Genomic DNA, 25,643 nt, shown 5'->3' with positions numbered 1-25,643 from the left:
TGACCTTTTGAATGCAGGATAATCTCTGAACCCAGAGGGAACGCCACCAGGCAGTTAAAGAGTTCATTATGAGGGAAATCAACGCAGAGTAAAGGCACGAAACGCTGTTTTCCCTCCTCTCAAATTCAGAGGTGGTGTTCATGTGTACTTTACACCTGGTAGATGATTGAAGAGGAGCCAGAGGTGAGGAGGAAATGTTGGATACAACAGTGGTGAAACGTGGTGTAAATCTGGTCAAACTACAAGGTGACAGATGAGTCAGCCGAGCCCCTCGTTCTAACCTCCACAGCTTCAGAAGAGAGTGAAGCACCAGGTAGAGCCTGATGTAGGTATGAAGGAATGAAGAACATGCAGAGTCCACAGAGAGAGGCCCCCAGCAGGCTTCAGTCATGACAGTTTCCTTTGTTACTGGTCAGAGCTCTCTCCTCTTCATGGAAATGCAGACCTGGTCTTGAATTTATTCACGTTAAGCTTCTGAGTCCACATTTCTTTTAAAAAGCTCTTTAATATATTCATGAATTTAACAGACAGCAGTCACATCACAGGCAGGCTTCATGGAGCCTTCCTCTACTTCTGTGTTCATACAAGACAAGAGCACAGAAAGAAGAAAGTACGTTATATTTGTCCAGGTTAAAACCGAGCTAAGAGACCACTGGGTTAACTATCTGCTGACAAAGACCAAAGACTTTCAAGTTTTATGTCAAGATCGAGGAAAAAAATCCAAAACATGCTCAGAATAGAAAGTTCACTGAGCCACAAAACATCAGAGCTGTGAGACTGTGAGGGAACTTTGAGTTAAGATTGTTTCCAAGGTCAAGGATGAAGTTTCAAGCTACAGTTGAGATGAAGGATAAGTCCTTTCACTGTTCTACGGTTGAAGCTCCACTCTGTGCAAGTGAACCCTGACGCTCAGGCTGCTGCTCTCTGGAGTTCTGATGGCATCGCTGTCACACATGAGCTAAATGAGTAAAGAGAGCAGAGATGAAGAGCAGCCTCAGACCTGCTGGGTGTGAATGACTCTGTGTCATCAGTTAGTCAGACAGCGAGACAGGCAGAGACGGCAGGGGAGTCTGTGTCGACTTCATTGTCCCACCGGACAGAGGCTGACAGATTTCACTTGGCCTCGAGCCAGCAGACACACACACACACACACACACATTTACATACAAGCGGCACCCTACACAGCATGGGAACTTTTGGGGCTGCTGGTTTCGATGAATGGATGATGGAGGCGGAGGCCAGATTGTCAAACTATTAGTGTCAAACATGGGATTCAAAAATCTTGTCCCCCGCCAGTTAATGGAGAAACAAACACTGCAATCATTTATTTTTAATAGAAAAAGAGTGATGTGCTCTCTGTAAAGCTGTGGCTGAAAAACACCCCCTTTACTCTGGCGTCGTGAGAAATTACATAAAGATAGTGACCAACAAAACCAACTTTAATATATGAAAAGATCCGGCTGTTTTAGGATGTGAACCTTTATTTGTTAAAAAAAAAAAAGAAGGCGTGTGGGAAAGAAGTTATTTTGTTCTTTTGTGTCGGAGGCCTCACAGAGACCAAAACTAATGGTGCGTTCAGGCTCTCCTCAACAGTTTGAAAAATAAAACATTCAGTTCATAACCATGATGTAGCTCTAAATCCATCATGATGAACCACGTTACTGGAATACACATCAATATGATTCAAATTCTGTTGTTCACGTGACATAATCCACCTGTGAGTCCAGGTCAAGTGTCAAGTGCTTCAGGACCAGTCAGAGTCAACTCTCAGGTCTGTCAAAGCAAGTCTCAAGTAAAATCAAGTGCTGAGCTCAGACCTGAATTAGGTATCAAGTCATTCAGGACCAGATCAAGTCAAGCCTCAAATCCTTGAGGACAATTCCAAGTCAAGTCTCAAGTCTTTAAAAAGCAAGTCTGATTCAGGTCTCAGGTCTCAGGTTGTCCAGCCCTTCTCAAATCTCTCTGAGAGATCTCAAGTCAAGTTTCAAATCCTTGAGGGAAGATGCAGGTCAAAGCATAAGTCCACAAAAACAAGTTCCAAGTCAAGAGACAAGAACATGTTCTGTTGAAGCTTTAAACAGAGTTCTACATCCTTTTAAACGTTTCGGCCAGAACTTGAGACTTTTTGTGCTCAAGTCTCAAAACAAATGAAGTCAGATCTCAGATCTTAGGTCTACAGCCTTGTTAATACACTGATGATCAGACAATCATTCTGCAGCTTCCACAGACACTCAGGAGCTTTCAGCTCAGAGTCCTGACAGAGGAGAGCTGGTACAGTCAGAACAAAGCAGGCCTGTCGACAACCCTGACCCATGGTGCTCAGTGGTAATGAAGACCAACCTGTGGGCTCACTATCTGCCTTTGAACCGCACTCAGAGAATGTAGCTGTTCAGCCTCATCACACACAGCCTTTTCCTGTTTTTTTGACACTGACGTCGTCACCCCACCCATGTGAAACAACACTGAAAAAGGGGGCTAAGATGGGGGCTGTATATTAATCTGCTCCCCTGTATTAAGGTCAATAGAGCCGCCCGGCAGTCACAGCAAACACTGTGGAGACTCAGGTCTAAATCAATTTACTTAGGAAAACCTGAGGTCACAGGGGTTAAGTAAGAGGTGGCGGGGGGACAGTGTTGTTCCTCCATTCACCATATCTGATTTAATACGCATCGGAGAAAGAGAGGCCAGGGAGGAGGGGGGATGTAGCAAATAAACTCAGCGGATATTAAAGGTCAAAGGTCGTCCAACATGTGTTTTCTGAGACAGACTCACTGAAGAGTAAAGCAGATGAGTCACAGCTGAGACCGAGGTGGCACAGATGTGGAGCCAGTCAAAAATGAGACCAGTTTTTACCCTGGACCCTTTAGACTGTCTCACAGGTCCAACTATATCCATTAATATATGACATCTCAGGATAAAGAGCTTCTTACACTGGATTTAGAAAAATCACAGAACTGTTCTGGCAGAAATGATGAACTGATACTTTTATATTTCTAATGAATCTGTAATTAAGTCCTTACTGTGTAAGCACATTATTTGAAAAATTAAAGCTCCATATCTCCTGTGCTTTGTCTGAAGTGTTGATCTCCATCAGAAGATATATTTCTCCTCTCTCAGGCCTCTCCTTTATTTATTCATCTGAATTAGTTCTTTTTTCTTCATTGCTGTGTTTTTGCTGCTGCAAAATGTGAATTTTCCACCTAAGGATAAATAAAGTTTTCTTACTTATCTTATTTTGATGTCAGTCCCTCAGGATTAAAGAGGAAAGTCTTTTTCTTAAGTTTACATACACAACATCCAGATGTTGGCCTTCTGGGAACTGTAGTCACAGTATAACTCCTGAAACACAGCAGGAATCACAGATTCAAGATATATTGTAGTAAGATCTAAAACGGTGCCTGTAGGTTTCGACTGTTACATGATGAGTGCCTTGCTTAAGGCTACTTGAACAGTCCTATGCATCTGCTGATGGACTGAAGCTGTGAACTTTGTCTCCATCCTCTCTGACGTACTTGAATATAAAACCCTAATAAAGCAGATTTCTCAGGTTTTCCCACACTGGGGACGGAAACCAACACAGTCACGTCTCACGAGCAGCCGCGGCTCTGTGGAAGTCATCAGTATCAGATGGCAAGATGTGGAAAAGATTTCTCACGCAACAGTTTTAAAAGATATTCAATATTATTATTGCTCGATGGTAAGATTGTTTCCATATGGCCGAGGTACAAGTGACACCGTCATTTTTTAACAGTAATGATATAACTTACGTGTTTTATTTTCATTTCATTTTGGTCATTTCATCATTGTGCACCTGAGCCGGCCACACTGATACTGTCTATGATCCGGCTGCAGATGGTCAGTGTTCACTTCCAAGGATGTACAGGGATCTTTTTTTTTACCAAAGCTTCACAGGTCAATGATTCACCTGGACACAGCTGATTATTGACGTTTTCTGAGAGGAAACATGTGGTTTTAGGGGAGCTTGGATTAATGTGTTGGGACAAACATTAGACTTTCTATTCAATCAGTTGGTCATTGGATTAGATTTGACTTTATCTTGGAGTTATTGGGATGTAGGTAATAGGAACACGAAACACTCACAGCTGGACATAAAAACCTCTAATATCAGGGACATTAATATGATGTAAAGATGGAAAAGTCCAGTAGTGTCCTCTGCTTTCCTATCATGGTTGTCTATAGATTGTTCTTTATCTGCTTCTTCAACAAAACTTATGAAGCTTCAGTATTATTTACATCTTTTAAGTCGTCAAATTTTTCCATAACACATTTTCATCTAAACTTTGAGGTGACACCATGTTTGCTTCAACTAATTGGAAAACTGTATAATTTGAAAAAACCTCAGTGTTTTTATTCTGTTGTGCATTTTGACAGAGATCTAGTTTTCATGAGAACCTGTGATGCCTTGACACAGTGTGTCCACCAGAGGGTGCTGTGTCCTGCTCAGCGCATGTCTTGGTCATAACTGAAAATATCAGTGTAAAGGATCCTTATCAAAATGAAAATGTTTAAAAATTGAATATTGATCAGGATAAAATGTCATCAGAATCATCAGATTCTCGACATTTTCAGAAATAGAGTCATAAATCAAACCCAAAACCAAATACACTGAAAAAGAAATAGTTATTGTTATGTTCTTATGTTCGATCAGCCGAACCACGTACATTTCGGTTGTATGTGTATGTCTGCTGCTGGTTGTATGATGGTACAGTCACAATATGAGCGCAGACACTGGCTTCCTTCATCCACGCAGGATCCCTCCGCGCCGCTGGGTGTCAGTATTTCACTGGAAATGACCGACACGGTGCGCGGTGAGGCTGGAGGATCCACCCGAGCAGGTCCACGGTGGCTCTGAGAGCCGGGACGTTCCTCTGAGGGTGAAGTTCATGCAGCTGCTCCAGATGTTCACAGCTTCCTACAGTGAAACGGCCTCACGCCTCACGGAGGTTCGTCCCGTGTTCTCCGCTGCAGTAAAACCCACATTCCACTGCTGTGCATGCTCTGAACTGAGGTTACACTTCTGCCACCTGACGTGATTTCACGCCTCTCAATTTCCCGCGGTTTCCCGGTGGTTTCATTACGTCATGATTTTATTTAATTCATCGTCGTCCTTGTCCTGATTTGTCCTCAGAAATCATCTTTAATTTAGTGATGACAGATCCATCCTCAAATATTATTGTTCTGAATAAAGGAAAAAATAAAGATAAAATCAAGATAAAATCAAGATAAGGATCAAATAAAAAGATACAATAGAATACTATCATATATAGATAATAAATCACAGTTGGAAATAACGCCACCTGATTTTATAAATTAGGAACTAATCATTTGACTAATTCCAGAAAAGAACTAAACAGCTAATCACTAAATGATAATCAATATTTTTACTCGTTCAACCTCCATGTGACAGGCCGTGGGATCAGAGCAGCTGACAGTACATGAGATCACTGAGACTGAAAGAAGAAACCCGCACTTCATCAAAAGATGAAGACGGGCGTCAAGCCGGGAATATTTCCAATAACCGATAATCGATGATTCATGTCAGCGCTTTAAACCAGAATTATTTGTTTTTGAAACTTAATCGATAGTTTTTCGCCATATTTTCCTCCTGTCTTAGTTTTCACAGACCGTGAGAGTCCTGCAGCCTTCTACTCATTCTCAATCTTCAATAGGTTTTAGAATCACTGACCCGTATTAGGTTATCGATCACTTATAGCAACATAATACTGTGGTAGTTCTGTGATTATTGTTGAAGGTCTGTCCGGTGCGTCCCGTCTGAAAGCAGAGGGGGGGTGGGGGTCAGAAGGAGGGAAGAAGTAAAGTGTAGAGAGAGGGGAGGGCGCATCCTGGAGTCTCCACAGCTCCGCAGCATCCCCGTCAAACAGCCAGCGGCGGAAAAGTTGCGTCTCCTCACTTCTCAAAGTCCCCTCGCGTCCTGCGCTTTCCTCTTGAACTTTGCTGCAGCTGGACGGAGCCGAGATGTGGACAAACGCAGAGAAGTGAACTTTTCCCTCCTCGGCTTGCGCCCCACGCCTCGTCCTGTGGATGGGATTTCATGTGATCTGCAGCGGATTTCTGCAGCGTGGTGTTCTTCTTGTTCCTCCTTCTTGTTCCACACCGAGAGAGAAAGTTTGACCTGAACTAGAGGAAGAAGGAGAAGGGGACGAGGCTGCGGGGTCGAGAGGACAGCTGTCCGGACAAGGAGCGGGCGAGGACAGGGGACACAGGGTGAGTTCGGGTCGGTGTTGGCCATGTGCTCTACTGTCTGACCTTAGAGTAGAAACACTGTGAGACTCTGAAATATTCTGCATAATGCGCCATCGCTCTGTTTTTAATATCACTGTCATTCTCCAACAACTTTCTCTTTTTAAAACGAGGTTATTTGAAATCTTCCTAATATTTGTTACCATGTTCTGAAATGATCTGGACCCAGACTCTTTAAACAGCTCAGTAAACATGACAAACTAAATGTATGAAACCTGGCAACTTTTTACAAATAGCCATTGAAGGTTATTTGAGGTTTACACTGATGCTGGAATCTCAGGAATTTGCAACCTGATATTTAAGATGTTGTCCAGTACAGTCATGATTTTAAAGTTCTTCATTTCCCACAATCTTACCCCATCTTTTCTGTAAAATACTAAAACTTTAACAAGTCTGATCGTCAGGGTTTAATTTGTTCACCATGAAAAGAAGCTCAAATAAATGATGTATGTGATTTAGAGGAAGTCAGGTTTTATCACTCACAGCTTGGATTGATTTCCCCTCAAAGACACATAAAGATCGTTAAGATTAACATTAGTGGCTTTAATTGATGGTTGAGGTGTTTTTCTGCAGCTCCACATTAAAGGCCTCACAGACTCAGCCCCATGTTGTTTTCCTCTGTTGGACATTAAAGCTAAATCACTGCAGTAATCATCAGTGCATTTTAATAATTCAACAAGGCAAATATAACCAAGTAAAACAACTAAAATGATGCATCTAAAAAACCACATACAGCAGGCTCCTTCCCTCGCTCTCTGAGTCGATTTTTAATGCTGAATGGCCGGTTGCATTCATTTGCATCAGAAAAAAAGTTTTAGTGCATTTGCTATTGTGCAGAATGAAGAGTTCCAGCAGTCAGGGAGCAGGGGGGAGTGAAAAGATGTGAAGAAATAATGGGGCCCCTCACATTATTCAGCATGACATGGGGGCTTCCCAAACCTGTGATGGGGATGTCACTTTCATCCTGCCCCCGAGCGCCTTCCCGTGCTGTCATTTCACACATTCCCCACCCCCGCGGCCCGTTTGCTTGGTCTTTAATGATCGCAGCTCTGATTCTCTAGCAAATCTGTGGAGAGTTCATAAAGAGTGGAAAACGCAGGGAAGTGATGGATTCAGAAAAAAAAAGAAAGGGAAAGAAAAGAATCTGGCATGCAGGAGGCGGTTGCAGGGCGCGATAAATGTGAATTGGAAGTGAGTAAAACGTCCCGCTGTGAGGACTCAAAAGTCTCTTATCCCACAAAACAACAAGTCCACACCAATTACGCCATGTGGCCCCGGGGCAGTTGTTCCTTGTGGGTTTTGTGGAGAAAAGAAGCATCAGTGGCTTTACACAAGCAGGGGAATAAATCCACCAGACTCTTTTAACGCTCACCACCAAAACCTGCTGCAACACAAAATACATTTCTAGGAACAAGCAGAGCGACGAGTCATGACGGATAAGTTCTCAGCAAAGTTTGAAGTTACACAGATTTATGTTTATTTGAAGCTTTTATTTCATCTACAATAAAAAAATGAAGCCAGCTTTAAAAAACTGGAGCTGTGATTTCTTTTATAATTTTCCCTAAAAATGCCAACTGATCAGTCACCAAAATTCCTCCTTATTAGTCTTCTGTCAATTACTTAACTAATTGCCAGATGAAGACTTTACTGACACACACAGACGTGGTGGGGCAACATAAAATAGGACCTTTCAGTATAAAAGGTTTTATTTACTGCAGCATGTGGTTAAAAAAAGACGATCTTATCTTTTCAGATTCTTACAAGTTTGTTCTTTCTCTCCTAACACTTTATTCATCTGAATTTGTTGGACCAAAAAGACCAGGTCATTTACTGATTACTGGATCATTTTGAGGTTGAATTAAACCATTTTTCAAGTAAAAATACCAAACGATGTGTGGATCCAGCCTCTTACATGTGGACATTAGTTTCCTGTCAGAGTGAGCTGAAGATCTGAATCTGTTGGTCGGAAAAACCCCGACTTCTGAAGGTCTCTTTTTCTTCTACATTTTATCAGCTAAACAGCTGAAGATCATCCTCTTCTATCTCAGCAGAAATGATCCTCTTATTTTAAAATAACACGTGTGTGTGTTTGTATTTCAGCCTTTGTAATCACACAGTCAGAGTCACCACACTTCCTTTGCTGTGTTTGGGTCACAGCTGTTATGGATTTATGTTTGAGTGGATTAAACTGTTTGCTTTTCTCGCTGACCCCAGATAATCACTGGATCAGACGTCCTGTACAGATTGATAAAATAAAGACTAACGCCCCTGCACACACTCACACTGATTCTGTGAGTTACTGTGAAACTCTGGTCACTTTTTCTCCCAGATCTCTGATGACATGAGAAACTTCCTCCGACTATCAGGCAGCAGCAATTACACATGATGAAAACAGAGCTGTGTTTAATGCAATGCCATCGCACACACTCGCACACAGACCAAGAGATACCACAAATCAAAGGTCCAGGGGCCGCTGGGGGCCCGCAGTTCCTCCTCTTTGCTGTGTACGTAGAGCTCCTCGGGATCGGCTTTGATGCATCTGTTAATTAACTCCTGAAGGGACGGCAGCAACGGCACGCTCAGGCCTGACAGGCCGTGTGTGTGTGTGTGTATGTGTGAATCTGAAGGGCGGATGTGAAGGATGCCCCATGCTGTGAGGAGGCGCCCGCGATGACATTTTGACACGCTGTGAAAACGAACGATGCCAGATCTCAGAGAAGTGTCTGACTGTGCGGAGGACAGATCGTCTCTCCCGTCCTTCGCCGGGGTGCGTTTGGTTATCACAGGGCGGCTATCACCAGATCTGATAGCTTTGCCATGTTCAATGATCGCCTCAGGCGGCGCAGAAGCTGACTGGCTGCCTCTTGATTAAGAGCCTCGGCCTCCTCCTCCTGACAGGCAGTGGAAGCGAAAACAAGCTCTGAGATGCTGCCAAACCACAGACGCATCAACCAGCAGAGACACTCACGCCAAAGAGCTTTGTTGTTCTTTTTCCTTCCCCAAAATTTTTTAACATGTGGCGTCCCTGCGGGGCCATGTGGTATTCTTTAGCAATCAGTCCCCCCTCGGCCCTGTCTTTCCGTGAGCTCAATCAGACCTTGAGGTCAGAAGGAATCTGTCCGGCCCCCGGAGGCCCCCGATTCTTCTTCCCTCCCTTCAGGAGGGGAGCGTACCTGTCAGGGGCTGGGGACAGACTTCATCTTGGGGGCCCCTGGAGGTGTGTGACATGCTGTTAGTGACGGGGCCTCGGCAGGTTTTCCACTGTGTCAGTGGCTATTAGCTGTGATTTCAGGTGCGAGCGGCCCTGCTGCTGTTTGACAGCTGTAAACCTGAGAGCACCAACACTTGGTCCGACTGTTCAACTGAAGCTCCTTCAGATCTGGAGCAAAGAGTCTGGATCCCACCGTCAAAACACTCGGGTCAAGGCCCTGCCGTCAAAACTGTACTCAAGTAAAACTGCACAAGTATGAGGGGCAGCGTGCCCTCAGAGAGTATCAGACACAAAGGGACTCACTGTGCACAAACACACTCAGAGTCTGGATGAATGATTTGTGCTGGTTTATTCTTAGTGACGCAGTAACATGTCAACAGCCTTTAATGCTGATGAGGTGATTTGAACTCTTTATAATACAGGGTGGACAAAAACAAAGTACATTTACTTGAGGATTATTTTATTATTAATTTATGACTTTTACTCCACGACACTTAAAGACAAATACTATACTTTTGACTCCACTACATTTCTATGAAGGACTCTTACTTTGAAGCAGAGTGGAATTTATTTTATTTTATTTGCTTGGATGCTTCGTTAGATGAAGATGAGGCAGAGGAGTCTTCAGCAGAACTCACAGACTGATCTGAAGTCTGTGTTTGAAGGTTTAGAAACAAAGAAAGATTCTTTTTTGTTCGTTTGCTGCGTTCACTACGACCAGACTAAAGAAACTGCTGTCAAACCAGAGGAGACGTCGAGGTTGTTTGCGCTTGTTTACCACCAGATCAACTCTGAAACATCAGCTTGCAGTCGAGGCTGTTTCTATGCTGCGGTTGGTCAGATTACTGTCTTCAGTCTCTGTATCATATTCTACAGTCTGTTTATTCTTCAGGTTCTACAGTCAGTACGTTGTCTCTGTAAATGTGGAACAATACAACAATGTGTGACATAAAAAACACCTTTGAATATTTTTCAAAATCAAGTACTCCAGTTCTTTAACTCAAGTAAAAACCTGCCTGAATGACTTCCACGTGTAATATTTGACCAGGAGGATCAAACATCGAGACTCTGGTCAGATATGAAGCAGAGCAAAAACCACAACAACAGTCCAGCAGAAGATTTAAATAGTGAAGTACAAATACCACAGCTTTGTACTTTGACTCAGCTGTTCAGTAACAACTTGTCTTACAGAAGCTTAAGAGTCTGAATGACTCCATGTCTTTTCTCTCACTTCTGTCTAATCTGAGAATCAGACGCAGAGCAGCTGCAGGCTGAAGTGAGAATTTCTGCAGGTCCGTGGAGCCACGAAGGTTCACGTGACGTCACCTTATCATCTGATCGTGTCCTCAGGGGACTGTATGTGCCAAAAACACACACATGTGAACAAGTGTATGTGTGTGAACACTAAATGTAGTGTAGACGGAGGCGTGTGTGTGTCCACTGTCTCCACAGAAACATGAAGAAGACAATGAAACCCAGGACTCTACCTTTACATTTATCACACTGTGATGCAAATTCGGCCAAGTTATTTTTGATTGCATGATGCTGTGCAGGTGTTCACGCACATTGTTATGTATTCACACACACACACACACACACAGTTATGGTTAGCCAACTGTGACTGCGAGCAGCAGGGAGTTTCCCTGGACGCTTCATGTAAGAACCAATACCACCATGCTGAAGAGTTTTTACCTCTCCACACTCACACGGTCACAAAGGACCAGGTGTGTGTTGTGTCTGATTGTGTTGCAGAGGCAGTGAGTGTGTCAGGAATCAGCAGCAAATTAACAGATAAACAAAATGATTTGACGGAACAGGTTTATGAGTGTGACTGAGTGGATCTATGTGAATGTGATGATGCAAGATGTGGATGAAAAGCAGCAAAAATCTTGGCTGGAAGAATGAAGTTGACAAACTCACTGTAGGTGCTGATAAATGAAAGGGTCCATCCGGGCGGTGAAGAGGAAGTGAGTGGTCCAAACTGTGGCTGTAAAACAGCGAGTGGCCGCGCTGTAGCCAGACCATTTGGCCAAGGGTCAGAGATCAAAGCAGGCGGGCGGCCTCGGCGGTCAGCGTGGACTTGACGCCGTCGGCAGGCAGAGCTGTGGAGGCACATATGGCAGGATGTCAGGATCACAGTTTAGCCATTTAACTGATGAGAAAGAGGTTTAGTGTGTTGCTCAAGGAGCCTTTGGCACTGGAGGTTGCAGGTTATGGTTATTTTGGTTCTTCTAACCCTGATCCTGAACGTCAGTGGTTGTGAGGCTGTGTCACTTCTTGCCACAGCAGATCCACACAGTCTGACACTGGTCCCATAAAATCTATCACAGAAGACTGGGTGTATTTCTGCCTTCAAACAGATTTCAACTGTTTTACTGGCAGGTTAAACACATCACATCCTTCATCGTTCAACAACTACCAGCTGGTAGTTTCCTTTTCCCTTTTTGCATGATTTCATGTTCTTTTAAGGGCTCAGTTTGTCTGTAATCTCTCCCTCCAAGACCTCTTCAGTTCATTTAAACGCAGACACATTTCAGTCATAAATCTGCATCTCTTACCTTCTGAGCTCCACCTGCAGTTTTAAATGTTTCATTGGTAAATGACCTGGCAACTACTTTTCAGCCAGTCAGCTAACAAACAACAAAATGTGCTTCTGTCCAATCAGAAGAATGAAGCAGTGGAAATTCACACAGATGTGGAGCAACCATGAATAAAGACAGAGGTGTGACAGCCGGGGAACATGGACGGCCTGTCTGCATTAAAACCAGCCTCACAGGAAGCAGCCAGCTACCTTTAAGCATTGCTACTGCAAAAAAAAAAGCGAGGCCGGGGTCTGCTGTGGCGCGCAGGTGGGAGGCGTTCATTCGGGTGGAGGAGCTGAGCTGAATCCTCCTGCAGCGGGGATTTCTCCTCTGAACTCAGCCGCCACATCTGTTTGCTGTTGGTGAGGGCAGGAGGAGATCAGCCACAGGATATTGAACATCCAGGCTGAGAGGGGTGTGAAGCTGCTAACACTGACACAGGCTGTTTCTCTGATTCAGAAAATGTGAACAAGTTAAGGTTAAGAAAATATTGTTCAGTCACTAGTTTCTCTGTCACATCAGCGTCCTCTGTGTCTCATCAAGCTGAGGACAAACGGCGAAACAAATAATAAAAGACACAAACCAGAGGCTTTATCATCGCTGGCCTCATGGGAACACTCCCTGTCTCCCTCGTGCTGTTTTTAGCTCTCAGATTTTGGGTCTCATTGCTTCTCTTGAAGTTAAGAGGAACACGTCTCGGGAAGTCGGTATAAATTCAAATGTCACTGTTAGCCTCTATTTGTGCATTCGCCGCTCGTACAATAAACAACCGTCTTTCGGTTGAAGCTGGATTCTATTTTCGACTCTCCACCGACCGGGGCTTTTTTTATGGGATAGCTATTATTCAAAGGAGAATAGGTGTAGGGCCCAACCATAAATTCCAGCAAGTGGCCCTTCGAAAGGGGTACCGCTCCGAGGAATTGACTACGTGCTCTGTGATTTTACTCTGGTACACTGTGACCTTTTGAGCTGAGACAGAGTCATTTGTTTGCTTGACAAGAGCTGCTCTAATAATTCAGCGGGACAGTGGCTGCTGGTAATATTCTGTGATGAGCCAAACTGTACTCCTGTAAGCCAGCTACACCTGGAAGGCAGAGGCATTTGTTTTCCTGACACAGGAAATACCCTCTCACTGCAAGCTGTTTGACTTCTGTGAGTCCTGGCCCTCCACAGGACTAATATATCCTGTGTGTCTGTGAATGTTTGTGGGCCCTTAATTACTTCACAGTTTGTCAAAGGTGTTATTTTGCAGGCAGCGTGGTGCATCGACAGCCTCCCTGCAGCCTCTGCAAAGGGGAAAAAATCCTTTAAATCTATGTAAAAGTACACAGGAGGTCCCGATTTAGGATCATTTCATAATTTAATCCTGAAGTTTGTGTAAGTAAAAGCGTAAAAACTACACATTTCTGACATGAAAGCAGAAACTAATAATAATAATAATAATAATAATAATAATAATATTGCTCTACATAAATATTGATCCACAAGCAGCATTAAATGATGACACATAAATTCAGACGATTTAGAGTCAGGCAAACAGAGGAGTGTTTATGCTCCTCTCAGTGGTTTAAAGCAGAGCAGTAGAGACTGAAGTGAGGGGAAGAGGATGAATTGACAGAACAAACAGTCATTGATTTCAGCACAATGACTTGACAGAAGGGGGGGGTTGCTCTGAAGTTTTTCTCTTAAATAACCTTATTGTAAGGATCTCTTTGTTGGCTATTATACTCAAATGAATCATTGTGTGCCCTTTGAGAGGAGCCTACAGTCAACAGTGGGAGGTGACTGTTAATTACACCACTAACTGAGCTATTGACTTGCTAACCTGGTTGTTAGTTAACTCTACAAGGAAATTCACTGGTTTTAGGTAGCCAGTGTTTCTGGCCTTAGTGTTGCTGGGTTAGTTGCTGATTAACTTGTAGTTAGTAGTTAGTTGATGCCCTGAATATAAACTTGAGAAATATATAAAAAGCTGAGCAGTGATTTAAACAAAGCCACTAGAAAACAAAACCCCCACTGACTTCACTCTGTCCGGACTGAATATCAAAACAGGACCAGTGGTTGTACTGTGGTTGAATCTTGTTCAGGTTGCAGAGCCAGCACCAATCAGCCAGCACCTGAATGTGTGAACAGCAAATGTTAAGCCTGACTAATAATGATTTGTGAGGAGAGATCAGAGGACTGCAAGCGTGAAAGACCGCCATTATGTGCCTCATATATCACCTCAACTAAAGTGTGTGTGTGTGTGTGTGTGTGTGTGTGTGTGTGTGTGTGTGTGTGTGTGTGTGGTGAGGGACTTCCCATGAGGCTTCACTCCTGGCCTCTCACACCTGTTACACAGACTCATCCACAGCAATAAAGACACCAGGCAGAGCTGTCAGTCAGACACTCTGCTCTGGTAAAGAGGCAGTAAAGAGGTTCGGTCATTTACAAACTGCTGCTTCAGTTCAGTGTGTGACCTACAGCCGTCGGGTGGTTACAGGACAGAGTTGTTACAGGGCCCGTCCTGTAACCAGAAGGTCACAGGTCTGGTTCCGGAAACTGCCAGTGACTGTGTGAACAACTGTTTCCACTCAAAGCCTCCAGAGAAATACAGCCTGTTTTACCTGAAGAGCTAAAAACCTGAACTGATTCATGTGAGCACTCACGTCAGATTTACTTGGGCTGGTCTCGGACTCTGAGCCTTTTGCCTTAAAACTACACTGAGAGAAAAGCAGGTTCCCAGATGTTTAAAGGAAACTCTCAGGAACCTCATGGACCCGAATGAAAAGCCTCAGTCCTTCGTTTCTGTTCTGGCTTTGAAGCTAAAGTTGTATTGTTCTACTGTTCAAGCCACAAAGCCTGTCTGAATGGCGCTGGCAGAAAGGTCAATAGTCAAATAAACTTTGATGACATGCAAGGACAGACCCCCACCTCTTCATCCCCATCCCCTTTAACCCCCAAAACCCCCGTGCCGACCCCCAAGTCCCTGCTGCCAGAAAGCAAATTGAGCCGTGAATCTCTGGGGTTCACGGGATGAAATCCTCTGACATGTTTGCCCAGCGCTGGAGGATAAACTCAGAATCAGGAAAGACAAACAAGTGGCAGAGGGCGGAGCGAGCCAATCAGGCACCACATCGAGACGGCTGAGGGTTTCACACTGAGGGATTAGGCATCATGTTACTGTTCTCATCCATTTATTATCAATGAAGGAAGAGTTCAGGGTTTCTGATGAGAGAGACAGACCTTTGACCTTTTGGTTATAGGGAACACTTAAATATATTAGTTACATCAACAAGCTGACTTTTTTTTTTTTACATCTTTTTGACAACAAAAGTCCACTTACTAGCTTCTTGTGGAGACCACAAGATGCCATTAAAAGCTAGTAAGTGGAAATTGAGTCAATATCTCTTTGATTTTTTTTGTTCAGCTTCTGAACTGTCAGGCTCAAGTTTTGTCTTTGTTAGTTTATATTTAACTTTTAACATCAGCTTAAAGACAATCTGTGCTTTAGGCAGTAATGAATGTGTTTTTCCCTGGTAAATTATTCAGTGAAGGGAAATAAACCACTTCATGAAAACTAAAGGTGTGTTTTCGTGCAGCTGCATTACTGCTTCATTGTCTTGGACTGAACTGGCAGCTCAGACTGTATCTCGCTCAGATCACCCTCACTGCTCCTGACGAGGCCTTTTTAATGAACACTCTTCAGCAGGAACATCTAAGTACTCCCTCTGCATCCGGAGTGTGTCTTGAGTCGGGTCCTGAGTGTACTCATCTCATCACAAATTAACACTTCCTCTCCTCAGCGTGGCCCTCTGAGTGTACTCCACTCGTTCTGCATTAACAGCTCCTTTTGTGTCCTTCTGCTTTCAGAGGCGTCGGCCATGGAGACTTCAGCATCAAGAGCTGCTGAGAAGAAAGACAAAATGGACGGGAGCAGCTTTGGAGAGCTCCCGAAGAAACCCTCTCCCTCAGAGACAAGAGGTTACACGCTTTTTAAAACTTTCTCCCAAGCAGTGACTTGATGTGAAACCTGTGTCCGGTTGTCTGTCGGACCTTTGCATGCTGTGTGTCAGAATGAGCCCAGGTCTCAGAGGTGCTCAACCAGGGGGCAAAGGGGAGCCTACATGACTGATGAAATATGCATTTCAAAGATAACCTGCCATCTTGGGAGCTGATGCTCGTGGCTCTCCTCAGGCCCGAGCAGGTACCAGCAGCAGTCAGAGGTGATTTACAGTAGCTGTCTGATAGGAATCCTAAATAGACCCAGGCCTTAAAGAGCATCATTAATGCAGATGGCTCTGGTATCAAGGCTGGTGTGTACAGTCGAGGAGTGTGGCACCATTTGAGCTCGTAAACACTGATGAATAGGTAACATGACAAGAGAAGAGGGGGGTCGGGGCAGGTGAGAACGAGTGTTTGTGTTGTTGAACTAAATGAAGAGTAGCACCGATCCTCTCTCGCCGGGGAGGGACAGGCACAAAGAGAGAATACATGTTTTAAAGATGTCAGTGAACGTGTGATGAAAGCTTGGTATAATGAGGCTGAAAGACCTTGTTCTTACCTCCAGAGTATAAAGGCAAAAAAAAAATGGCTGGGGCTGGTGGAGCAGAGGACGACATGGAGCTTCAGAGACTGACAGAGATGCAGACTGATGGGCTGCCCTTGAAATGGAAATTAAATGTGTGATTTAGTGACATTTTTATGCATTAATGAAGGACTTGGTGGCCTGCCATTATAAAGAAACACTCATTCATTGATAAAGAGGGAACAAAGCTGAAGGCTTCTCGCCAGAAAACCACTTGGCTTTAAAGGAGAATTCTGGTTTACTGCAACTTTTTTTGCCCATAATTTTTTATGAGTGCGTCGTGAGCCCTTCATGGAACAGAATGGAAAGTCAGGGAGTGGAGCTACTCACATGTTCACGTGCTCACTGGTGCAGGTTTTGCTCGCTGTAATCATCTTTACTGGCCATTAAAAGAGGAAGAGAGGGCAAACAAATCTTCCAAAGTTCTAACCTATTATAAAAACTGTGCACACAACTGTGGCAGTTACAGTAGGTAAGCATTGCCCACCATGGCCCCTCTCTCTGGTGAATAAAATGTTATTCCAGATAAACTATGACCATGAAAATATCCTATAAGATCCTGCAGTAATCAGATGTATCCTTAAAGTTTCTTGAACCAGTCTGTGAAACATGCAGATGTCTGAGGAATTATGGGAGGAGCTTAGAGAGCTTGATGTTACAGGTATTTTGGGATTTATCTTCTATGCAACACATATTGTAGCTTCTCCTTCATGTCTGTTAAACTCCACCAGATATTTCTGCTGCTTCTCAGTTTAAGCAGAGGCAACAAACCCACCAGGAATATTCCCCCTCAGCATTAAAAAATCATCTCCAGATCAGAACGAGCAACGTCAAAAACATGTTATCAGGAGATAGCAGTTGTACAGTGGCTCGGCCTGTCAGAGCACTGACCCACATTTAATCTACATGAGCAACCTGCTGAGGTATTTTCATGGCAAATGTCTGGTGAAGACGAGGTGAGGACGGCACAAGAGGCAGAGAGAGCGACGGGGAGGATGCATGTTTTAAAGATGTCAGTGAAGGTGTGATGAAAGCTCAGGATAATGAGGTTAAAAGACCTTGTTCTTACCTCCAGAGTATAAAAGGTATGAATTACAGAGAAAAAGGCCGGAGCAGCAGCAGAGAGGACGACGCAGTGTTGAGAGGCTGACATGGATGCAGAGTGACAGGCCGCTTTTGAAATGGAAATGCAGTCAGTGATTTAGTGACATTTCTTCTCTTTAATGAAGAACTTGGTGGCCTGCCATGATGAAGAAATCGAACATTAATTGTTCATAAGAGAATATCAATGTAGGACAGTTTTACATGTGCAGCTGGCATGTTCACTCCTTTACATGGTCTTCTTCAATATTTGAACAAAGCTGAGAGTCAAGTCTTTCCCTCCAGTGTGTAACAAGCACAGTTCCCATGATGCCTCACTTCTCACATGTACGTATTTGTTGTGGTTTTGTTCAGAAGTCATGTACGTAGGTTCTGTAGGTTCTGTTAATTCAGTAGGTTCTGTAGGTTCTGTAGGTGACATTTGACTGAACTGAGTCAACTTTCCAGAAACCCAAATCAAGACAGCTGCATCACTGTCTCCCCACTGTTGTCTTGTGTTTGATGAACTGAGACATGAACTCACTGTCAGGGGGATTCAGATCCTGATTTGAGCATGAAAACTGCCCTAAAAATCCTTGAAGACGACTGGAAATGAAAAAGTGTAGCTGACGTGTGTGTAGCTATTATTCAGACTGAGACGTGACTGACGTGTAAGGGAAAACTGCTGCAGCTTGAGGAAAGTCCAACTGAGTGTTAAGACTGAAGACCCCACATTAAAAAAACACAGAAAGGGCTGTGTTGGTGGGGGTGTGTTGCTTAATGAAAAATGAGTCGTCTGAAGACGCCAAAGCACTCGCAGTGGTTTCATGTGACAAAGTTACCTACAAGGAACTTCTGCGTGTTTGATTGGCCAATACGGTGAGTTACTAGATGATGTCATAGTGGGTTGCAGCAAAAGTTGAGCCTTGTTCAGCTCAGTCCAGCTCTGTGTGTCTGCACCCCCACTGTGCCAGCACAGTGGTCTCATTGAATTCTCATTGAACAAATGAGGGGGGCCTGTGGTTTTCATGCTAACACTAATGTTGGTCTGAACACAACCTTCGTGTCCTTGAGAACGACACTGAAACCAGACCTGCCCACAACTTTGAAACTGCTCAGAAAAAGAGAATCAAACAGAGAAATGTAAAGCAGTCCAGTTGGTTGTAGCTGGAACACCACAGGAAGAATTTACAGTCTCCCAGGTATTTTCCGGCAGAGGATTCAGTTGGTTAACAGAACAACACAAGGTTAAACCTCTACAACTGAAATTCTTCATGTAAGTTTGGAGACAAAAGTCAGTGAAATAAGATTTTTTCTACAATGGAGAATAAAGTTGACATTTCAGGAAAAAAGTTTCCCACTGTGATGATACTACAGGTTAATTTTTTACGCAATCAAGGAGAACAAGTTGTTTCTTTGAGTGAGAGGAGGAAGTTTTACTCTGATTTACTCCTGTGTAGCTGATAGTAAAGAATCCTTTTGTTGTCTGACAATGAAAAAGAAGCTCCATTTTTTATCTTTCTTGACAGTCCAGAATAAGAATAAGACTCATTTTACATGAATCTTGTGACTTTGACCCCAAACCCAACCTCACTTGCACTTCAGCACAGCCTATTGTATATTTATAAATGGCCATTTTCAATATCAGCTGCTGAGTTTTTCATCGTCTCGTACCTAAAATAAAAACTCCCTCCATAACTCTTCTTCCCTATCAGCTTTGAGTTAGAGCTCCGTATTTTAATCTTAAACAAGAGGCTGCAATCCACAGCCGCCACCCGCTCCCATCTCAGCCAATCAGATATCAGCGATGAGTGCTAAAAACCACAACTGTGTGAGACAGAGCAATCACTTATCGCAGTAATATGCATTATTATTCCAGTTGCCAGCTCCTGATAAGTGAATATGCAGCTTGAGAGGGAGGCAGATGAGACAAGGTCCTTGAACCTGGAGCATATTCCCAAACAGCCGGCCGCAGGAAAAGCAGACCATTCTAATATACTGCTGCTGTTCGGGCCCCTTTTATTGTCAGTGTATGGTTTACTGTTGGCTGCAAAATTCCTGTCACCTAAGTCATGCCCACCTCTGAGCCTCGACGTCGGCTGTATAACAGCCCGCCCTGTTTTATATTCCCGTCCCGCGTTATTTATTTACAACAATTTCCTCTCTATCAAAGGACATGGCTAATGCCGAGTTTTAATATGTTATTTACACATAAAAACAAGCTATTTACAGCGGAGTGTGTGTGCAGAAGGGAGGAAAATGAATGGGCCCCCGCGCCCCTCTCCGATCTGTTATATCACAGTTTAACAATCTGGATTGCTAATAGAACCATTTATCATGGAGCGGTCATTTATTTTATGTGAGCAGCCCGGGTCCCGTTCCCAGAGGCCTATGGAAATGGGGTGCGCATATAATGAAGCTCAAGTGAGAGTCACTTTGTTTAAAAAGTGGATACGCCGCGCTCCGAGTCAATTAGAATGGACCCAGGTGCTCCAGACGCTCCTATCTGCTCCTTGTTGATGATCAGACCTCCTCCCCCTCATCTCCTCGCTCCGTCCATCCTGTGACGAGCTCTGACCGCCCCCCCCCCCCCCCCCCCCCCCCACACATGTATTTGTATTTGTGTATTTTTTGAAGGAACAAGCTCTAGAATAACAATAAAACTCTGGCATGGTGACTTTTGGACCCAAGTTCAGTGTCATTTACCAAGAATTGGCTCGGGCAGCGGCAGCTTTTTGGGCTGAACTCCCGTCTCCTCCCCTCTCCTCCCCTGGCCGAGCCCGGGGCTCTGCTGCCCAGTTAATAGATTCAAATGAGCGCTTGTATTTCCTCTGACAGCACACATCTGTCTGCTGATAGAGGCCGGGCCGCAGCGCTCTGATTTACGCCATCTCAGGGACCTTTATGATTTCAAACCCATTCGTAATAACCGAAGGTATTTAGAGTCAAAATATTGGTGAGAAATGCAGGAAAATGACAAAGAATCTGTTATTGATGTATGTGTCAATTTCTAGACTGGACCCTCAGAGAATTCAAGTCTGCCTTCATTAGGGAAAAGATTTCCCTCTGTTTATACACACAGAAGTTCAGAGACATTTCATGACGGCTTGGTTGGAATCTGATTTGCGTTGGATTGGTTAAATTTAGAGTTATTGCCTTTTCAAGAATCCTTTCTTTTTTCTGAGGCAGTTCCCCAGAAACGAATCACAGCCAAACTTGATCCTCATTGGCTGAAATCTGCCCAATCGGACTAGTTTGCAGAAGAAACCAATCAGAGCCCAGTTTGAGAAAAGAACATCTTTTTAAACAAATCAAATAAAAATATTTTTAGAAAAGAAATCCCACCACAAGGTCTATTTAGTTAATAATTCTGCAGCTTTCAGTTAAACCACATGATCTTCATCGGCAGATGGACTCGCTCTTTAAAGACTTCTCGTCCATGTTTAAAAGTTGAGGTTCGTTTTTGGTCGAGAATGAAAAAAATAGAAAGTGAGAAAAATTGAAATGTGAACGTCTGATGAAGACCATGTGAGCTCCAGAACAGCTTCAGAACGAGCCTTGTAGTTGTGTAAATATGTTAATATTATAAGGTTTATTCTTATCCAGACCTGGGGCTCATTTGAATATAGAATCTGAAGAATCTGTGACCTTTACATCTGTCACTGATGCAGATTTCGGTTAGTGAATATTTTAGAGGAAGCTGTGTTTTCTGAGGTTTGAGTCGGAGCGTGTTGTACGTTTCTCCCTTCTCTCTGTCTGTGTCTGTAAACTAGGCCACAGGAAACTACTGGGTGCCGCTAATGATTTGATTAACTGGCTTTGGTGGCTCATGACATACATCTTGCTGAGAGTGAGTTTGTCATTTGAGAGGGAGATTGATGTGGCGCGCTCAGCGCCCTGACGCCCCCGGCTCCCTCCCTCCATCCCTCCCTGCAGCCTCCCAGGTCTTTCTGCTGAGTCTGGCTGGTCCGCAGGGAGGGACCCTAAGTACTTAGCACCTCGGCTAGGCTGCCCCAGAGCACACTGGGTGGGGGGGTTGAGGGGGCGGCAGACCTAAACAGGCTTAGTATTCCCTAGTATATCTCTAGGGCAAAAAACACACATCTGAGAACATTTTTCAGGAAAGAAGAAAAGGAAGATCGGCCTTTCTTCTCTTAAGTCCTGTATTTTTTAACCACTGGATGCAGAGCTGTAACGTGTAGCAGATTAATTATTTAGGTTACAGACAGAAAATGATTCTGCATCAATTTTCATAAACAATTAATAATATTTCAGTTCTTTAATAAACCAAAAACGGTACCAGCTTCAGATAATTAATTGTTTGTGGTTCCTAGCTGGTAGAGATGCTCATGAACTTCCTCACCTTGATCATTCATGTCAACCTGACATCAAACACCAGAAATGACACTTTTTACCAACATTAACCCAACACCAGTATGTTTGTCCCTCGGACTAAACATCACTCTTGACACACACAGTCCTGCTGATCAATAACAGGATGCCTCTGTTCTCGTGTTTAGTCTAGTTGTGACTCACTGAAGTGATCCTGTGTTTCTCCTGCAGTGTGCAGGAGGGTTTCCAGGGTTTAGGGAATAAATTCCACTGGTCAGCCCTGAAAGTAACAAGCATTCTTTAAGGTGCTTTGGATTTAAGTAAATAATGACATCTGCCTCAGGTCTCAGCCAGTGAGTCAAACTGGAGCTGGGGGCCTGGTGACCAGGCTGCCCATTAGAAACAATGGGATTAGTCTGATTGTGATGAACCCTGAGCTCTGGACAAAAGTCCCTCGGTGAGATGAAAGGAGGTGGGGCCTGGCTGCATAAATAGTATTTTAAGAGGTGGTTTAGCGATAAGGACAGATTTCTTTATCAGGCTGGTAAGGTGGGGGCCGGCAGACAGTGAGTAATTGATGGTGGCTGGATGTGCAGGCCCCCACCGCAAGCTAGTGAGCTGCACAGGGAGCACTCAGGGGGTCAGGCCCACTGGCAGAGAAAAATGCGTCCAAAAAAGGCTCAGGGTCCACCTCCTACTCCAAAAGGACGGCCACTAATCTTCCTGAGAAGAAGAAGAAGAAGAGGGGGCGGCGGTTCTTTTCTCCTTCCCTTCTGTGCTGTCTAAATGAGGCCCTGCTCAGGGAGGCCTCGCACAGGCAGCAGCAGAAAAATAGCCCCCTGATATTAGCACAGGCTTACAAGCACAAAATACGTTTTACACACAAACTACTACTATTTTACTGTCAGCTGGGACAGCAGGCTGCACCGTGCTTCTAAAAACACAAGGTACAGCAATAACACTGGAGACTCCTGTGTCAGATTAATCAGACACAACAAACACGACTAATCACTGACACACAGAAACACTGGTCACACTGTGACTGAAACACAGACTACACTGCACTCACTCCATGACGACATCACTCAGCTACACTTCGAGATTTTTGACATAAACAGATATCACACTGCACTCGTCATGCAAGACACCTCACTACAGTCACTTTATTATGACATCGTTAACACAAGAGGCCACAGTCACTGTATTATGACATCATTAAGAGAGGATATCACACTAAACACTTTGTGCACAGTGACACCAACAGACTAATAGAAGTTTTTTTACAACATCATTAATCCTGTTGTGACATCACAACTCTATTATGACATCATTAACTGATAAACTACACTCAGTCAAAAATGAGAGACAGCCTGCTGTCAGTATACAGTGACATCACTCAGTGACAGACCACAGCAGCTTCACTACAGGCGATGATGATGATGTGAAAGACATTTCAACCGTACTCATCAGATATGAGGAAGAAGTGACTCCACTTTGTAGAACAACTGAAAGTTTCCAAGGTTTGAGATGATTTGCTAACTTTCAGTGAGACTGTATGAAGCATCCGTTTGTGTGATTCCACTGGTTTTAATGGAGGTGACGTCATTTAATCGAGGAAGAGCTGATGAGCTTTTGAAATAACTGAAGCTCAGGATCCCTGACAATTTAAGGCTGAAATCAGATGTTTTTGCAGCATGTGGCCCCCGTGCATGGCCCCTGTGCATGGCCCCCGCAGCACAGTACCATTTTCCAGCAATCACAGTGACTCTGGATGGCTGTTTCCACAGGAGAACACATATGTGAGGCCACTGCATACACAATCATCTGGACTAATGGGATTTCTGCACACACACAGACATTTCTGTGGCTCTTTGTAAACATTTAGCTTGATGACTTTCCAAGATGCCCTCGTCCGGTTTTATCTGAAGTCTGACTCGGGGGAAAGGCTGGTCTAAGGAACCTCAAGATTAGATATACTAATGAAAACAGAAATGTTTTTTCTTAGATTTAGTCCATTTATAGACAGGCGGTGGATTACTGGATGAAAATCTCCTTGAAGAAAATACATTTCTTCCCTCAGTTGCTCCTCACTTGTTAGTTGTTTTCACGCTTAAGAACAGTCATTAAGGAAACTTGTAAAAACATGGCCTAGATATTCTACTTTAAAAGCACCCGCAATCTGCTGGAAGTGGACCCACACTGGACTGGAGTTATGTTTATTTGGAGAAAAATTCTTTGATAGCAAAGAGACACAAGTATAGATTAATTAATGTAGAATATATATAAAATATATATACTGTATAATTAATAGATTAATTAAAAACTGAAGTCACATATAGATAAAGATGAGAATTGGACAAAAAAATAAATTAAAAAATCAGAGGCATCGTTTGCTAACGGCTCGTTTTCTTGGTAATAATTACTTTCAGTCAACACGGAGGCCACTCATGTAAAGCCAACCGGTGTTTTGGTTCTCACCACTCACCGGGCCTGAGGATGAGGATTCTCTGCGTTTTTGACTAAGTATCATCAGTCGACTGAAGCTACCCTAGTGCTGAAAAATGCAACCGCAGGCTTCAGGCAACGTCTCCAGACATCAATCTCTCAGAGCCATTAAAGTTTGCCTGCGCTGATTCCAAAAACAACAGGCTACATTCCTGGAGATTTACAACTGTGGGGAGTGAGCGGTTGGGAGCGATATATGGATGTTTTAGAGGATTAAGCCAAAACTCCCCCACCTCTTTTTCCTTTTTTCTAGTTGGTATCCCTCCTTTCCTGGTCTACCAGACTGCAAATTAGTTCTCCGCCCCCCCTGAGAGGTGGCCTCTGAGGTTTAGGGGCAGGTCCCAAGTTTGTCTGAGTTCAGCCTGAAGCCTGAGCGGTTCACAGGCTCCTGCACAGTCTGTCCTCTGCAGGCTGCAGAGTTAACCTGAGGAACAGCCAGCATGTTGTCCATGTTTCCTACGCTCAGTCATCAGTCTCACCTTCAGTCAGACCTTTCAGTCACATCACACAGCCTTCCTCAGCAGATATACAACAATTAACAGAAATATAACAAAACATGTCTTTGAGCTGATTCCTGGTATTAACAATGTTTTAATGCTGTAACAGGTTAAACTGTTCTTCTGCTGCGTCCTCTCATCATCCAGAGACTCCACAGTACATGCTGACTGGTGCCTCATGAACTCAACTTATTCTCAACTCTTACTAAGACTGAAAGTGAAAATTGAGCTTGTTTAGTCAGAGGTTAAATGAAAATCTTCTGGTTTTTAGTTTCTGGAGGATTCTGCAGCAGGAACATCAACCTGAAATGATTCTGAACCTTTCCTCTCAGTTCACTGTTTGAAGGCAGTACAGATCTCCAGATCTCCCTAAATATAATAAACACATGAGGGTGGAGGGGGTGGGGGTGCAGAGGACTGGATGGGAGGATGGACTGTATCGTCTTATATAAACATGTCGGAGCGTGGGACACTCTGATGAAGACTCGACTCAGACTGGTACGGCTGACAAATCTGAGTGAAAACACTGCACATGTGGAAATGCAGTGTGTGTGTGTGTGTGTGTGTGTTAGTTTAACTTGTGACCC

General features: G+C 43.8%; 2 protein-coding genes across 6 annotated transcripts in view; one reads left to right on the top strand and one right to left on the bottom strand.

The window, feature by feature from the left end:
* Positions 1 to 25,643, bottom strand: part of LOC139622405 (ras-related protein ralB-B-like) — a 159,415-nt gene that overhangs the window by 83,833 nt on the left and 49,939 nt on the right. For all 5 annotated transcript variants that reach the window (XM_071479720.1, XM_071479717.1, XM_071479718.1 and 2 more), the window contains exon 5: positions 11,414 to 11,595. The gene's annotated coding sequence lies outside the window, so the exon portion shown is untranslated. The remainder of the gene's footprint in view (positions 1 to 11,413; positions 11,596 to 25,643) is intronic.
* LOC139622374 (zinc finger protein GLI2-like) overlaps positions 5,877 to 25,643 on the top strand; it is a 64,128-nt gene continuing 44,361 nt past the window's right edge. Inside the window, exons 1-2 of the mRNA XM_071479651.1 lie at positions 5,877 to 6,246; positions 15,928 to 16,038. Coding sequence (XP_071335752.1) covers positions 15,939 to 16,038 — 100 coding nt within the window. The 5' untranslated portion in view covers positions 5,877 to 6,246; positions 15,928 to 15,938. The remainder of the gene's footprint in view (positions 6,247 to 15,927; positions 16,039 to 25,643) is intronic.

Source organism: Trachinotus anak, unplaced genomic scaffold (genome assembly GCF_046630095.1).
Source record: "Trachinotus anak isolate AG129_WGS33_773 ecotype Australia unplaced genomic scaffold, CSIRO_AGI_Tana_v1 ptg000006l, whole genome shotgun sequence".
Lineage (NCBI taxonomy): Eukaryota > Metazoa > Chordata > Actinopteri > Carangiformes > Carangidae > Trachinotus > Trachinotus anak.
The sequence above is the reverse complement of the archived record's forward strand: the minus strand, read 5'-3'. Positions and strand labels throughout refer to the sequence as shown.